Genomic DNA, 15,654 nt, shown 5'->3' on the forward strand with positions numbered 1-15,654 from the left:
ATGTCCTTTCAGCGGTGTAATATTTTTCCCATGCGCAGTCCTGTCCAGTCTGGTTTGCCCTGAGGAACAAACGTTTCTTTTTGTTTTCTAATCTCCCCAGAGCCTTGGTGAACCATGGTTTCTGTTTGTTCGCGCGGAAGCTGCATTTGGGAACATATTTGTTAGTAAGTTCGTTCATTTTATCGGTAAACATCAACCAATTTTCGTGGATTGTTTGTTCTTGGAAAGAGCTCTGAAAAGTTGGAAAAAAAGCTTCCAGTTCACTATTTATGGCTTCGTAGTTTCCTTTGTTATAAAGGGTGATTGTTTTTTTGGAAGTTTCTTTTGTTGTTAGAGTGAAGGAGAAGGACGCATGGATGACTTTGTGATCGCTAATTTCCCGAAGATAAGTAATGGAATTGAGGCTGTCAGGGTGGCTAGAAAGTATAAGGTCAAGAATGTTAGCGGTATCTCCTGCGATGCGTGTAGGCTGGGTTACTAATTGAGTTAGATTAAAATTTAAGCACACATCCATGAATTCCCGTGATTCATCCTGTCTAAAAATAGGCTGATGAGGGTTATTCCAATCAATACCAGGATAGTTGAAATCTCCAAAAAGTAAAACGTGGGCATTAGGGTGTTTTGTTGTAAGTTTGTTCAGGATGTTGTGCAGCTTTCGAGGGAATTCGGGGTTTCTGTGGGGGGTTCTATAGCAAACACCAATTAGTATAGATACTGGTGTGGCGCGACAAAGCAGCCATAATATTTCGAGGTCGGATTTTATGTGAATGTGGGAACACTGTAGTTGATTGCTGGTAGCGATAAGAACGCCTCCTCCTCAGGGCCTTTGCGATCAGCTCGGAAAAGGTTGAAATTTGGTAAGTTGTACAGAACTTCAGTGTCGCTCACGTTATCGGTCAGCCACAACTGCTGGATACATAATCGCACTTAGAGAGCAGACTGCGTATGTTAGTATAGATAACCGAAAACGAAATATTCTGTCGAGGGGAGTTATGGCGAAGATTAGATAAGTGTTGACGGTGCTGCAAGCGCTATGCTATTTCTTTAACAGTTTCAGTAGCATCATCAAAAGTGTAGCGTTTCTTGCCGAGAAATAGGGTCTTGTACCGCAAAGAAAACGGTCCGGTTTCTGCTCTTGCAAATGCGACAAGATGTTTGCGGGCTTTTTGAACAGAGCGGGTAAAATCTTCTCCAATACTATAGTCCGTGTCTTTCAGCATACGGCCTTTGGAAAGAATGGTTTCTTTTGTTTTAAAAGAGGCTAATTTTGCTATAATAGGACGTTGACGGTCCTTATTATGGCGTCCCAAGCGATGAGCACGCTCTATCTGACTGGGCTCCAAGGTAAATTCTAAGACATCTTGACAATGCTTAATTAGTATTTCTTCAGATTCTGTGAATGACTCGCGGGGATTGGTGTCTGGAAGGCCATAGAATATCAAGTTGTTGCGGCGTGACCTGTTCTCTGTATCGTCTATTCGAGCCTCAAGGTTGGTAACAAGAGCAGCAGTCTCAGCGGCAACGGCTTGGGCGCATTCTATTCCAAGTTTTAGAGTAGGAATTTTCTGAAAGAGGCATTCCAGGTCTGCTAGGCGCTTACTCAGATCGGAAATGGTTTGGTCGACAGAACGCATCTGATCTTTGAGTTCCTGCACATCAGCGAGTATTTGGCCTTGACCGGCTGACAATTTCTTAAGTTCAGCAAGAACACTATCAAGTTTGTCCGGACCAGGGTTCGTTTCAATATCGCCGGACAAAAGAAGAAGGGATTTTACAACACAAAAGCATTCACCAGCCATAGAAATGCAGCACTGTAGGCTCGGCAGCTGTACCAGGCAACGGTCACTACATTTTTTAGAAAAAAGGCAGTATGAAGAACTAACCTGCGTAGCGAAAATCAGTGGATGAGGAGGCTGCATCATGGCACAGCTACCGAGCCCACAGAGCGCAGGCGGAAGGCGGTGCTCTTTATACGTTGACAGGGTCGATGATGTCGCTGTCGCTTGCGCTTGCCATCCGGCGTCGATGGTCCAGGAAGGGAGCGCTGTTTTCACCGACGCATCAGCGCTGCTCGAAACGAAGGGTCCGTTGATCTCGACGTAGAACGGCTGTCCCGGGTCTCGTAGAACGAGCCACGAAGTGTCGAAGATGGCTGGTAAGATACAGGCAAAGGCAGGCGCGAGCACCTGCGCAGCGAAAATCAGTGGATGAGGAGGCTGCATCATGGCACAGCTACCGAGCCCACCTGTGGGGGGCTGTACGATTGTAGTTAAGGATGAACCGGGCAGAGTTGTTTTGCACTAGCTCGAGTGAATTAGTTAAGTTAGTGGAGCTTGGGTCCCAAATTGCTGATGCGTATTCGAGTTTAGTGCGGACAAGCGTTTTATACAGCGTTAGTTTTAATGAAGTAGGAGCGGCGGAGAAGTTGCGGCGCAGGTAGCCTAACATGCTATTAGCGTTGTTAATTACGGTGGTAATGTGGAGTGACCAAGTGAGAGAAGAAGTTATATGGACGCCAAGATATCGATATGATGTGACAGCCTCGAGTGCAGTGTTATTCAGATGATATGTATTAGAAGCAGGTGATGTGCGGGAAACACGTAAAACTTTACATTTTGAAGAATTTAGTTGCATTAGCCATAATTTACACCACGCGGATATGGAAGTGAGATCATCTTGTAAGCACAGAAATCGTTAATGTCGTTAATTTCCCGAAAAATAACGCAGTCATCAGCAAAAAGGTGAATGTTAGAAGATACACAATTAGGTAAGTCGTTAATATAAATTAACGTTAATATAACGGACCTTATCGCGTCTTGGAACGCACATCCCCTGTTAACTACATCGTCGAGCCAGTCACCCCTTCTTCCGACCACCGCCGCCGCGGCCGTGAGGTTGTTCATGTTAGCCGCCTCAAGCCGCATTACAACCCTCTGGTCATCTCTTCTCCGTGAGTCGCCAGGATGGCGACTTCTTCACGCGGGGGAAATGTAAAGAAGACAAAGAACAAACAATGCTGCGGCATCGCCATCATCATCACTTGTCTCCGGCGCCCATCTCTCTCGCGCTGAAGCTGTGCCCTGCGGCTGGTAATTCGATCCTGCTGTGCCCGAATTACTGCCAGTGCTAGACATTCGAACCAGCTATTGAATCCACATTTCACATGAAACGATACAAAGCCTTCCTGTGCTTAAGGTTTGACAATAAGTATTTAAATTTTCGTTGTACTCGTCATTTGCCGGCGCTATGGCTCTTTTAAATGACGCCGAACAAAATTTGTAATTTATCCAGTTTACTGGGCTCTGTTTATAAGAAAGGCTTTTGCATGCTGCTTTCCTACGGCGGAAGGCTTTCTCACACGTGCCATTCCACCATGGGGATGGCAACTTATTGTTTACTGCAGACAGCACAGTGAACTGGGAATCTACAGTAGGGTCCCGCAACTTCTTTCTCGTCACTTGTAGCCTCTCAGCGGGTTAAATGGCGATTGCTACCGAGAGGTGTGTCTGAACGCAACCTAAAAGTAACATACACTCAGTAAAAGGAGGAACTGATTACGTTGAAAACATTTAAATAATGTTAGCGTTGTCATGCTGTTGTCTCGTGGCTGTGTACACGACTGGTTGGTTGGTTGGTTGGTTGGTTGGTTGGTTGGTTGGTTGGTTGGTTGGTTGGTTGGTTGGTTGGTTGGTTGGTTGGTTGGTTGGTTGGTTGGTTGGTTGGTTGGTTGGTTGGTTGGTTGGTTGGTTGGTTGGTTGGTTGGTTGGTGCATAGGAAGGGAAAGGCGCAGTATCTGTCACACTTGCTCTGTGGACACCTGAACCGCGCCGTAAGGGAAGGGATGAAGGTGGGAGTGAAAGTGGATAGAGAGAAAGGGGGGCCGTAGTGGAGGGCTACAGAGTAATTTAGACCACCTGGGGATCTTTAACGTGCGCTGACATCGCACAGCACACGGACGCCACTTCGTTTCGCCTCCATCGAAACGCAGCCGCCGAGGCCGGGATTCGATCCCGGGAACTCCGGCACAGTAGTCGGGCGTCTTACCACTGCACCACCCCGGCGGGGCCGACTGGTTTTGTGACTGGTTTTGTGGCTATTAAGAATTAAAAACATCACATGATGCAACCTAAAGAGCAACACCCCCCTAGGAAAGATATTGGTAGCTTATTTTAATGTTGCAATTTAAAAACAATTCAGAAAAAAAATTACAAACACAGGATTTGAACATATATTTGATTTGCTAAGTACTCAGGTTAGTAATGATTATCGATTGCGCCACTGAGGCTTTTTTCTTTTTCTTAGTACGGCAGACTTTAAATGCGCTCTTATTCATTTTTACAGTATTTCAGCTATCTGTCGCCAGGTGACCCTGCTCAGAGGACCCTACCGTTGAGAGAACGGAATCACGCGTCGTTGCAGGCATCCACTCACGATGGCACCCTTGCGGCGAATCATGGTGGCTCAGCTACAGAGCCAGTAGCAGGCCCGTGCATTTTATTTTCCTTCTTCCTAGCCACAACAACACCATGCACCGAAGGCGAGGTGGTGAATGATGGCAGTTCCTGGTCCTACGGGGCTTGGACGGTATGTCAACGCTGCTTGCGGCGGGGGCGAGCCTGCCACTGAATTTTATCTGTTGTAGGCCGTCATTGCACTCGCCACTGCCAGCCACCGAATTTTATCTGTTGTAGGCCATCATTGCACCCTTCACTGCTTCGGTGGTGGATGACGGCTGTTGTTGCGGCGCGCATCTTTCTCTCCCTCTTCTTTTTCCTTTCTTCTTTATTTTCTCTTCTGTCTGCACTAGGCGGCGGAGGTGGCTCAGCTACAGAGCCAGTAGCAGGCCCGGGCATTTTCTTTTGCTTTTTCCTACATCCACAACAACAGGTTAAATATCCCAAGGTGGTCGAAATTACTCAAGAGCCCTCCCCTATGACACCCCATTCTCTCTTTACGTTTTCACTCCCTCCTTCCTTCCTTCCCTCACGGCGAGGTTCAGGTGCCCAAAGAACAAATGTGACAGATACTGCGCCGTTTCTGTCCTTCGAACCTATTATTATAAAATTCTCTTCTACCAGGACGAGGCAGCAGAGGTGGCTGAGCTACAGACCCAGTAGCAGACCTGTGCATTTTCTTTTCTGTCTTCCTGCAGCCACCCCTTATGCAACGCCCCAAGTGGGCATTTGAGGTACCAATAAATAAATAAACTGTAGCGGTGCGTGTCTTTCTCTTCCTCTTCTTTTTCTTTCTTCTCTATTGTCTCTTCTGTCAGCAGAGGTGGCTCAGCTACAGAGCCAGTGGCAGGCCCGTGCATTTTCTTTTCATTCTTCCTACAGCCACAACAACAACATCGCAGAGCATACGGACGTCTTTTCATTTCGCCTCCATTAAAAGTGATAGTCTGATTTCGCTGGTGGTGGTAGTGAAAAGCTTTATTTGGTGGAGCCACGAAATACTTGTGACAAGGGCTGGGCCGGCTCCTGATCACGGGTAGTGGCCGGCAGGCCGTGCCTGATGGCGACCGTTTCAGCCCAGCTCCTTTGTGCAGCCGGTTCTGAGTTGGAGACCGCGATCTCCCAAGCCTCGTTGTCCGTAAGGCCCCATTCGGCCGGTGGTTGAAGCTCCGAGTATCTGAACATAATATGCTTTAATGTAGCTTTCGGGGCCTCGCAGATTGATTGATTTATAGGAAGGGAAAGGCGCGGTAACTGTCTCACTTGTTTTCTGTGGACACCTCAACCGCGCCGTAAGGGAAGGGAGGAAGGTGGGAGTTAAAGTGGAAATAGAGAAAGAGAAGCCGTAATGGAGGGCTACGGAGTAATTTCGACCACCTGGGGATCTTTAACGTGCGCTGACATCGCACAACACACGGATGCCTCTTCGGTTCGCCTCCATCGAAAAGCAGCCGCCGAGGTCGGGTTCGAACCCGGGTACTCCGACACAGTAGTCGGTCGTCTTACCACTGCACCACCCCGGCGGGGCTGGGGCCTCTCAGAGGGAAGAGGGAACATTCGGATTGATGAGTAGAGGGGGAGAGAGTGGCAGCAGTGCTGGGGAGGGAAAGGTGCTGGCTTGAAGGTGTCTCCATCTTATTTGTTGTGGTTTAGTTAAGGAGAGGTGTGGGGGAAGGTTGGTTGGTTGGTTGGTTGGTTGGTCGGTCGGTCGGTCGGTCGGTCGGTCGGTCGGTCGGTCGGTCGGTCGGTCGGTCGGTCGGTCGGTCGGTCGGTTCACAGGGAGGGAAAGGCGCAGTATTTGTCACACTTGTTTCTGTGGACACCTGAACCGCGCCGTAAGGGAAGGGAGGAAGGTGGGAGCGAAAGTCGATAGAGAGAAAGAGGAGCCGTAGTGGAGGGCTACGGAGTAATTTCGACCACCTGGGGATCTTTAACGTGCGCTGACAACGCACAGTACACGTACGCCTCTTCGTTTCGCCTCCATCGAAACGCAGCCGCCGAGGAAAAGTCTTTCAGACCGGTAGTATAGTGTATTGTCGTTGTAGGTGATCAGCCGATCTCTAGCTCTGCCTAGGTCCTCGGTATCTGTTTCTCGGTCGACGTATGCTCGAGCAGCAGAACGGGCCGCTTCGTTACCGGGGTGGCCCGAATGGGCTGGTACCCAGACAAGTTCTATGGGTTGAGGTGTTCGAACGTTGGTAGTTAACGCTTTGTGAGAGGCAGCATGTAGCTGGCCTCGGGCGACATTTTAGAATCGCTGAGGATAAGTGTGGCAGTGGATGAGACTAGATGGCTATAGCGGATTCTTCCGCTTCTACGGACGTTCAGGCAATGACAGACTGATGTGATGTGTTCGAAGCGGCTGGATACCGCGCATATCGCATAAGCTGAGCGGTGTAAACCGTATAGGGTTCGTTCGCATGTGCTCTGTGTAGGGCACGTGCTCTGGCTTTCCGTCTGGCCTAGTTATGAAGGGGATGCATGTTTTTAGGAATTGGGTGAACAGTGAGGTGATCGCGGTCTGTCTTTGGAACTGCACAAGTTTCTACTGGAGGGGCGCCTAACGGCCTAAGTTGGAGATAGGAAATATGTGGCGACCAGGTGGGGTATTGGTATAGTGCCCAGGCACTATAGTATTGGAGAGCCGTCCTAGTTGGGCGATTTGGGTGGGCTTCCACCAGTTCGCTGAGGGGGTTGTGAACTCCCATGCCTAATAGTCGATAGGTTGGGGTGCGCTTAGAAAGCCGAGGGCTACCTTATAAGCCTGTCTGATGAGAGCATTCACCTTGTCTGTCCCTGTTTTTGTTAGATATACGTACGGAAGCGAGTAAATCATCTTTATATAGAGAATGGGAGAGGTTTGGGATCTGTGACAGCTTTTTAGCCATGGGGATGAATATGGTGGTGAATAAAAAAGGGGAAAGGACTAATCCCTACCGGGTGCCTCTATTACCGAAGGTAAAAGGGGGAGAATTTAGGGACTGAACAGAATTTCCGCTGTGCAATCCCGGAGAAATGCTGAAATGTAAGCATGCATTCGGTTTCCCACATTCAGAGTGGATAATGCATCCAATATGGAGGAGTGATAGAAATTGTCGAATGCCTTTTGCAAGTTTAGAGCCAGCAATGTTCTGCTGCGTTTGCAGTGTCGGGGATGGAGAATTTCTTCGGATATCTGTAGCATGACATCTTGGGTGCCTAGGTGGCTGCGGAAACCCAGCATTGTGCGAGAAAAAAGGTCGCGGGTTCGCATGTGTGTATGTAGCCGATTCAAGACAACGTGTTCAAAACGTTTACCAAGACATGAAGTTAGCGAAATGGGTCAAAGGTTTGATGGAATGAGCGGTTTGCCGGGTTCAGGAATAGAGGTAACCTGAGCGTGTGTCCACTCTGAGGGAAGCGTTCCCTCTTGCCAGTGTTTGTTGAAGAGTTCCGTTATATCCTGGATTGAGTTTTCATCAAGGTTTCTAAGTGTTTTGTTCGTGACCTGATCGGCTGCTGGACCAAACATAGTGCGCAGTTCGAGCATAGCTTCTCAAACTTCACACATCGTGATGTCTTCGTCTAGTTCATGGTTTTGGGTTCCAAGGTACTGTGGTAAGGGTGTCTTTGGTGTGATTGTGAGGTATGTATCTTTTAAGGATTGAATAATTTTGTCGTTGTCCATGTCTATGCCGTGGATAAGCCGAGTCACATTTTTCTGCTGTACATTCTTGGCGTGATCGGGCTCAAGAAGGCATCGTAGCAACCTCCATGTGTCCTTAAGTCCTAGTTTCCAGCAAAGCGGTCGCATACTTGACCCCATTGCTGGTGACTGTGCCGCGTGCGTCTCCATTACACTTATGAGAGCGGAGATGCGTAGCTTCAAGGGGCGATTATGTTTGAAGCCATCGCTTCTGTAAGCTCGAGTGGGCTTCCCACATGTGGATGTCACCTTCGAGTTTTGTGTGCACGGCATTTCTGATGTGGCCATGTTCACGTCCTTGTTGAAGTTAGCCAGCCAATTAGTAAGTGGTCTGTTTGCTTCGGGGCCGCGGTACGAAAATCGCGAAAACGATCCCAGTTGGTTATTTTGAGTTTCGCTTTACACGGGGGGTTATGGAAGGTTGTGAGGAATAGGTCTCAATTATTAGTTTTCGCTACCAAGAGGGGTTTGCGTGTTTATCCAATAGCATTGTGTTATGTTTTGCGGGAGTGTGAGATCGGGGGTGCTGCTGCTCTGTACACTGTTGCCGATGCGCGTGTACTGCTGTGTATCATTGACAAGGTTTTTTTTTTTTTTTTTTTTTTTTAAGTCGATATTTATTGCCTCAGGGCATCAGTAGGTTATGAGATGAAGGATGAATAAATGATTAAATGAATGGAAATAGGTTGGCTGATTTTATGAAGTCCAGAAGTGAGCGATGATGAGGTCCCTGCGTCCAAGTGACGTATGAGGCAGGATTGGTTGCTGAAAGGCCAGCTATTCTCAGGTGCCGGATTCGTGTTGGCTTGAGTGCTGGGCAGTCCCACAGCAAGTGGTGGATGTCGGCCTCGACATCTTCGTTGTTACAGATCGGGCATCCTGGGCGTGGATATAAGTGTTGGAAGTATGACCACGTCCTAGTTACAGCTGGTGTAAGGGCAACACCGACCCGGATCCTCCTAAGCGCAACCTCCTCTGCACGGGTGAGACCGCGGGGAAGGGATATCGCACACGGAGTGTAAGGGTTAGGCCCTCATTTTTTAGAAGTGTCCAGATTCGGACGCCTTTAGTCCAGGTCGTTTTGTATCCCCATGTGATATGGCGCACATTAAAGTCTCCTGCAACTATCAACGGTTGGTTAGCGCTGATTTGAAGGGCTTTTATTTTATGGCCGCCATTAGAGAAGCCGTTTTCTCTTTTGGCGGGCTGTAGATATTCAGAATGAATACTCTCTTGCCTTTCCGCTCTTCGGGAAGCAGCTCTATCAAATGGAAGTCGATATCTGCAACGCCCATGTTGTGATCAGTTGCTGTATAGTTGCGATGAACCAGTATCGCCACTCTGTACTGAGGACAGCTTCTTGGTGTATGAGGAGTGTAATTGAGCAGTTTTAAAGGGGAGTTTGTTCCTGCAGTGCGATTACCGTTGGTGTTTCATCGGCAGGAAGGGATTGAATGTAAAGCTTCAAATTACTACACTTGAAACGTAGGCCTCTGCAGTTCCACTGGCACACCTTAATGTCCTGTCGGCGTCCTCCCATCCTGGAGCTGGGATGCGGGTGGGATCATTTGAAATATTGTGGTAGAGAGTAGCTTTTCTAGACCAGTTTGAATGAGGTTCTGTTGCTGCTGCATCTGCAGCTCAGCACCGCTATCCGCGCGTCTACTCCAGCTGGCCATGCGTTCGTCCTCGCGGTCATGGATTCAAATTTTTTTCGCAAGCTTCTCTTCGAGTAAAGCCATGGAGGCGACCAGATCAGGTTTTTGGGAGTCGATAATAGCAGGAATGTCTTGGTGAGGTGCCTTCCGTTGGGCGGGTTTATGAGTTTTAGGGGCAGATGCATGTGAGAGGAGGAGGTGAAAGTGGGGTGGGATGGCCTGGGAGGGGAGTAGAATAACTTTCCATTCCCTCTGCGGGAGAGCCTGTGAATTAGTGTCTGCATTTGCTGAGTAAGCTTTGCAATATGGTCATTGACTTTTTTATTTGATCATTCTATTGCTGAATTTGTTTGCCCTGAGCTTCTAGCTTTTCTTTAAGTTGCTTATTTGCTTAACAATAAAGGAAGATCGTGGGCCCCAGCTCACCTCATTTTCCAGCGGAGGCTGGTCGGTCACGGGCGGGAAGGACGGCGAGCGGTTCCTGGCGTTGGTCGAAGCGGAGGACGTGGAGCAGGCGCGTTTAGTGGAATTCGTCCGGTGCGTGCTTTGGGATTGCCGGTTTGTTTGCTCGGCGTCTGCACCAGCTGTCGAGGGTGTCAGTCTCTTGTTGCCTGGTCTGTTGAATCGCTCCGAGCAATCGCGGGAGCCCGTAAAATGGGGGCCGCCGCATAGAATGCACTGGGGTGTACACGTTGGAGGTCGGCCGGTACATGTGTATCTCCACATTTTTGGCATAAGTCCTTTTTGGGTGCCGTGCACACGTCGCTGCGATGTCCCGGACGACGGCAGTTGAGGCAGCCTTCTGCTCTGGCGATGAATGGATGGCAGTGGTAGACCGCTCCATAGAAGCGTAGCTGTTTAGGTACCGATTTGGTATTTATGAAGGTGACTAGAAATAATTTGGTGCATCCGAGTTGGCGTGCATAAGTAATGAGATAGGAGGGGCTTTGGTTGAACGTTTTTAGCTCTGTAAAACTTTTTTCAGATGTCTGGTAGTAGATAGCATTATAAATGATGTCTCGAATGGCGAATTTCACTGGCATTCCCACACCATATGGCCTTCTCCCCGCAGAGTTTGCATTGTGAGTCAAATGACTCTGGATCTATTGCGTGTAGTCATCGTAGGTTGTTAAAAGTGTTGGTCTGTAGCTTGCGGAGGTTTACCTCCTCCCCATTTGTCTAGTGTCTTTGCCGGTGGAAGTAGACCCGGCGAGGTAATCTTACGTGCTGAAGTATTTTTTTCAGTGTAGTTAGCAATGGGGTAGGAGGTTCTACGAGATCCGTATTGTGTGTCTGGGGGAGAAATGCCTGGGTTGAGGCATGTGAGCTCTCGTTCCCTGGGATGCCCTGGTGACTTGGTATCCATACTAAATGTTTATGAGTGGGTTGGTAGCCACGGGTGTAACTATCCTGCAGGATTTTGGTTGCTGGTGGTGCAATCCAGCCCCTGAGCTAATTGTGATATGCTGTCTGTGAATCTCAAAGAATGTATTGTGAGGTAATGTGTGTTGCAGATTGCCACTTCTTCCGCAGCCAGTGTGTCTTGGCTGGGCAATATTAGCCACCAAAACGCAGCCGCCGTCGGTCGGGATCGAACCCGGGTGCGGCTGCGTTTCGATGGAGGCGGAACGAAGAGACGTCCGTGTGCTGTGCGATGTCAGCGCACTTAAAGATCCCGGGTGGTCGAAATTACTTCCATTACTCTCTTTCCACTTTCACTCCTACCATCCTCCTTTCCCTCATGGCGAGGTTCAGGTGTCCAAGTGACAAGTGTGACAAATACAGCGCCATTCCCTTCCTTGAATAGATTATTATTATATTATTATTATTATTATTATTATTATTATTATTATTATTATTATTATTATTATTATTATTATTATTATTATTATTATTATTATTATTATTATTATTATTATTATTATTATTATTATTATTATTCAATCACAAATAAACATTCTGTAGCAGGCTAGCCCCCGCCACAAGCGGCAAGAAACAAGATGCACCACTCCACGTACTCAACATCTACTGTTCCCCCAGACTCAAAAATGTAACGTTCGCAGCACTCTTTAGCCGCGCTCTAGAGGCTGCGGGCAGGAACTCCCTGGTGATTGTGGGTGATTTCAATGCCCACAGTACACTCTTGGAATACGTGCGTGAAGAGAAGCGGGGACGCAAGCTAGTGGAACTCGCGTCCACGCTGGGCCTGACTCCTCACACTGACCCTGCATATCCAACGCGGATGGGTAGTTCAGTGACCCGGGATACATGTCCGGATCTCACCTTAACCAAAAACATTGTATACGCAGTATGGATCAACACGGAGGAAATCCTCGGTATTTACCACTGCCTTATCAATGCCACTGCAAAAACTAAACCATTGGCATGACCCCACGCACAAGCTCGGCTCCCCAACTGGAATAAGTTCCGGCAAAGATACATCGATTTGGCCTCTATCCACGAACAAGGATACCACGCGTGGGCACAAGGATTAGTTACACATCTTCGTTCGGTGGAAACACAAATTCAACTCTCGGAGGCCACTCCAGAGGTGGACAACCACCTTCTGCACCTCTGGGAAGCGCGGCACAGCCTCGTCACAGATGGCGCCGCCAAAACCATAACAGAAAGCTCAAAATTTGTATCGACTAGCTCACTCAGCGGGCGGCAGAGTACGCGGCCCAACTCGTCGACTCGAACTGGGTAGACCGCTGCAACACGGCGGCCAGACAAATTTCGAGCCGGAGCACGTGGCGCCTTCTCCGTGCCCTAATTGACCCGACTCAAACCCGCGCAGAGACACAAAAACATCTCCAACGAGCTATTCATAGCGTCGATGGAAATACATCAAAATTAGCATGCAAACTGCGCGACCAGTATCTTTGCACTAAGCAGGACCCCCGAAGGACCCGCGTGCTCGTATGCAGATTCAGAGAACGCGGATCTGGATCAACCGTTTCAGTTGCACGACCTGAAGGCGGCCATGGCTAAAATGAAGCGAGGAACGGAACCGGGCCGAGACAAGATAACTGTGAAACTGCTTGCCAATCTTGCCGACCCCGCCTAAGAAACCCTCCTCGCTTTCATCAACTCGATCTGGCTTGGTAAGACACCTCTACCAATTGAATGGAAGACCGCCCTGGTAACTTTCATTCCGAAAGCCGGCAAAGACATAAGCACCGACAACCTCCGCCCCATCTTCCTCACGTCTGTGCGGGAAAGCTGATGGAGACCATGGTGCGGGACAGGCTGTCTGGGTTTCTGGAAAATGAACATACATTAGCAGACACCATGTTCGGTTTCCGCCCGCAAAGGTCCGCTCAGGATGTTTTGCTTCAACTCGACCGAGAAATTCTCAACCCAGTCGAATATCCCTTTAACGATAAGGCAGTACTCGCCCTTGACTTGAAGGCGGCTTTCGACAATGTCACACACGAAATCATACTGCAACATCTCTTCCAGACGAACTGTGGACATAATACATTTCAGTACATCAAGCAATTTCTCTCGGATCGACAATCTTTCATCCGAATACAAGACGAAGAACACGGCCCATATAAACTGTGAACGAGAGGAACCCCACAGGGCGCGGTCCTCTCGCCATTACTTTTCAATCTGGCCATGATGAAACTCCCGGCTCAGTTGGCGAAGGCCGAAGGCATCTAGCACGCGCTGTACGCCGACGGCATAACCATCTGGGCCAAACACGGATCGGTTGAAGTCATTGAGGCCAACCTGCAGCAAGCGGCGCAGATCGTAGATGCTCCCATCCGCCGCTGTGGCCTTAAATGCTCACCGTCCAAATCCGAATTTGAGCACATTCGCCCGTCGCCTAAGTGCACCACCAAAATGGAACTATCCCTGGCCAGCGGTCCGATACTCGCACACGATGAGATTAGAATACTTGGTCTCCTTTACCACAAACATCGACGGGCTGATACAACACTAGCAAAACTGTGCAAGGTGGGGGACCAGGTGGGCCGGATGGTGCGCCGGGTTTCCAACAAACGCGGGGGATTACGGTGCACAGACGCTTTGCGACTGGCGCATGCATTCGTGACCAGTCGAGTACTCTACTCGACTCCTTACCTCCACCTGCGCAGGTTTGATGATAACGCCCTCGAAGTGATTCTCAGAAAGATGTACAAGCGTGCCCTCGATCTCCCGATCAACACATCCAACCACTGTCATATGGGCCTGGGAATGGTAAACACATTCGCGGAGCTCCGAGAGGCGCACTTTACCAATCAATACACAAGACTTTCAAAAACGCCGTCGGGACGCCGCCTATTAGTCCGACTACACATCCACCACCCAACACTTACGGAAGAGCGCGTACGCATTCCAAAAATCTGGAGATACGCCCTGCCAGTACGCCCTCTTCCGGCCAACATGTCACGTGACGACCACAGGGGCAGGCGCCTTGCGCGGGCGGAGGCACTGGCCCGTTACTATGGGAACAAACACGGAATATTCTACGTGGATGCCTCCGGCCCTCACCATGGGGAGTGGTACACAGCCGCAGTCCTCCATCAAAATATCACGGTGAATGGCCTAACGTTCCGAGCTCAAGACATAACACATGCCGAAGAAGTTGCCATCGCGATAGCCGCCGCAGACAAGGACTCACGAGTCATCATCACCGACTCGAGAGGGGCCTGCAGAAATATTAAACAGGGGTACATTCCTCTCTGCGCACACACCGGCGGTCAGGAGTTGCGAATATTGCAGCTTCCTTTTGCGTCATCTGATATCGTTTGTGTGTGTGTGTGTGTGTGTGTGTGTGTGTGTGTGTGTGTGTGTGTGTGTGTGTGTGTGTGTGTGTGTGTGTGTGTGTGTGTGTGTGTGTGTGTGTGTGTGTGTGTGTGTGTGTGTGTGTGTGTGTGTGTGTGTGTGTGTGTGTGTGTGTGTGTGTGTGTGTGTGTGTGTGTGTGTGTGTGTGTGTGTGTGTGTGTGTGTGTGTGTGTGTGTGTGTGTGTGTGTGTGTGTGTGTGTGTGTGTGTGTGTGTGTGTGTGTGTGTGTGTGTGTGTGTGTGTGTGTGTGTGTGTGTGTGTGTGTGTGTGTGTGTGTGTGTGTGTGTGTGTGTGTGTGTGTGTGTGTGCGTGCGTGCGTGCGTGCGTGCGTGCGTGCGTGCGTGCGTGCGTTCGAACAACTTCTATTTTCAGCAGAATGGAGGCCCAAGCGGGGGAACCCATCCCAGCCTATAGTTTCGACAGGCCCCTCGCGAGTCGGCGATGATGTGTTTCGACTTGGGAATACTGGAGAGCCAGAGCAATAGGAATCTCCTCCCAGTGAGTTGTGCTGTAGGCTTTGAAAGTTAGCCCGTTAACCGTGTTTGTGTTGTGTACGACTGCAGCCGTATACCACCCCCGTGATATGGGCCAGCAACATCCACATAATACACGTGTTGCTGGTGACAGTATCGCTCCAACGCTTCCGCGTGTGCCTGGCGACGACCGTTATGGTCTTCTTTGGACATGTTGCGGGGAAGGGGTCGGACCCGGAGGGCGCGTCTCCAGAGTTCTGGCACTCTCACCCTTTCCTCAATGTGGTAATCGTGTTTGATGTGTAGTCGGTCCAAGAGGCGGCGACCGGACGCGGTCTGTGTAAGACGCGTGTATTGGCTTAGTAATTGGGCTTCTCGTAGCTCCCGGAAGGTGTTCACCACGCCCAGAGACAGAAGTCTCTGGTTGGACGTGCTGACCGGAAGGTCGAGAGCCCGCTTGATGACTTTCCGGTGGATGGCCTCCAAATGATCATCATCGTGTTTACGCAGGTATAAGTAGGGGGTCGAGTAGAGGATTCTGCTCGTTACACAAGCATGGGCAGGGCAAGCCACAGTGCATCCTTGCTTCG

General features: G+C 49.5%; 1 protein-coding gene across 1 annotated transcript; it reads right to left on the reverse strand.

Annotated features, from left to right (window-relative positions):
- Positions 1-1,018: 1,018 nt before the first annotated feature.
- LOC146194390 (uncharacterized) lies at positions 1,019-4,455 on the reverse strand. Its single transcript, XM_084596543.1, has 3 exons — positions 4,432-4,455; positions 2,055-2,186; positions 1,019-1,883 (listed from the first exon to the last, which is right to left on the reverse strand). The coding sequence occupies exons 1-3, from the start codon at positions 4,453-4,455 to the stop codon at positions 1,032-1,034; spliced, it is 1,008 nt and encodes a 335-aa protein (XP_084452669.1). The 3' UTR covers positions 1,019-1,031.
- Between the last annotated feature and the right edge of the window lie 11,199 nt (positions 4,456-15,654).

This window comes from Amblyomma maculatum, chromosome 3, assembly GCF_055883805.1.
Source record: "Amblyomma maculatum isolate TAMU_Amacu chromosome 3, ASM5588380v1, whole genome shotgun sequence".
Classification (NCBI taxonomy): Eukaryota; Metazoa; Arthropoda; class Arachnida; order Ixodida; family Ixodidae; genus Amblyomma; species Amblyomma maculatum.

Excerpts from the sequence above, each read along its gene's own strand:
- LOC146194390 (XM_084596543.1), bottom strand. The coding sequence starts at position 4,455 with ATGATTCGCCGCAAGGGTGCCATC. Across the intron at positions 2,187-4,431 it reads TTCGCCGCAAGGGTGCCATC|GTGCTCGCGCCTGCCTTTGC; the intron begins GTGAGTGGATGC and ends TTCGCTGCGCAG. Across the intron at positions 1,884-2,054 it reads CGAGCAGCGCTGATGCGTCG|GTTAGTTCTTCATACTGCCT; the intron begins GTGAAAACAGCG and ends TTCGCTACGCAG.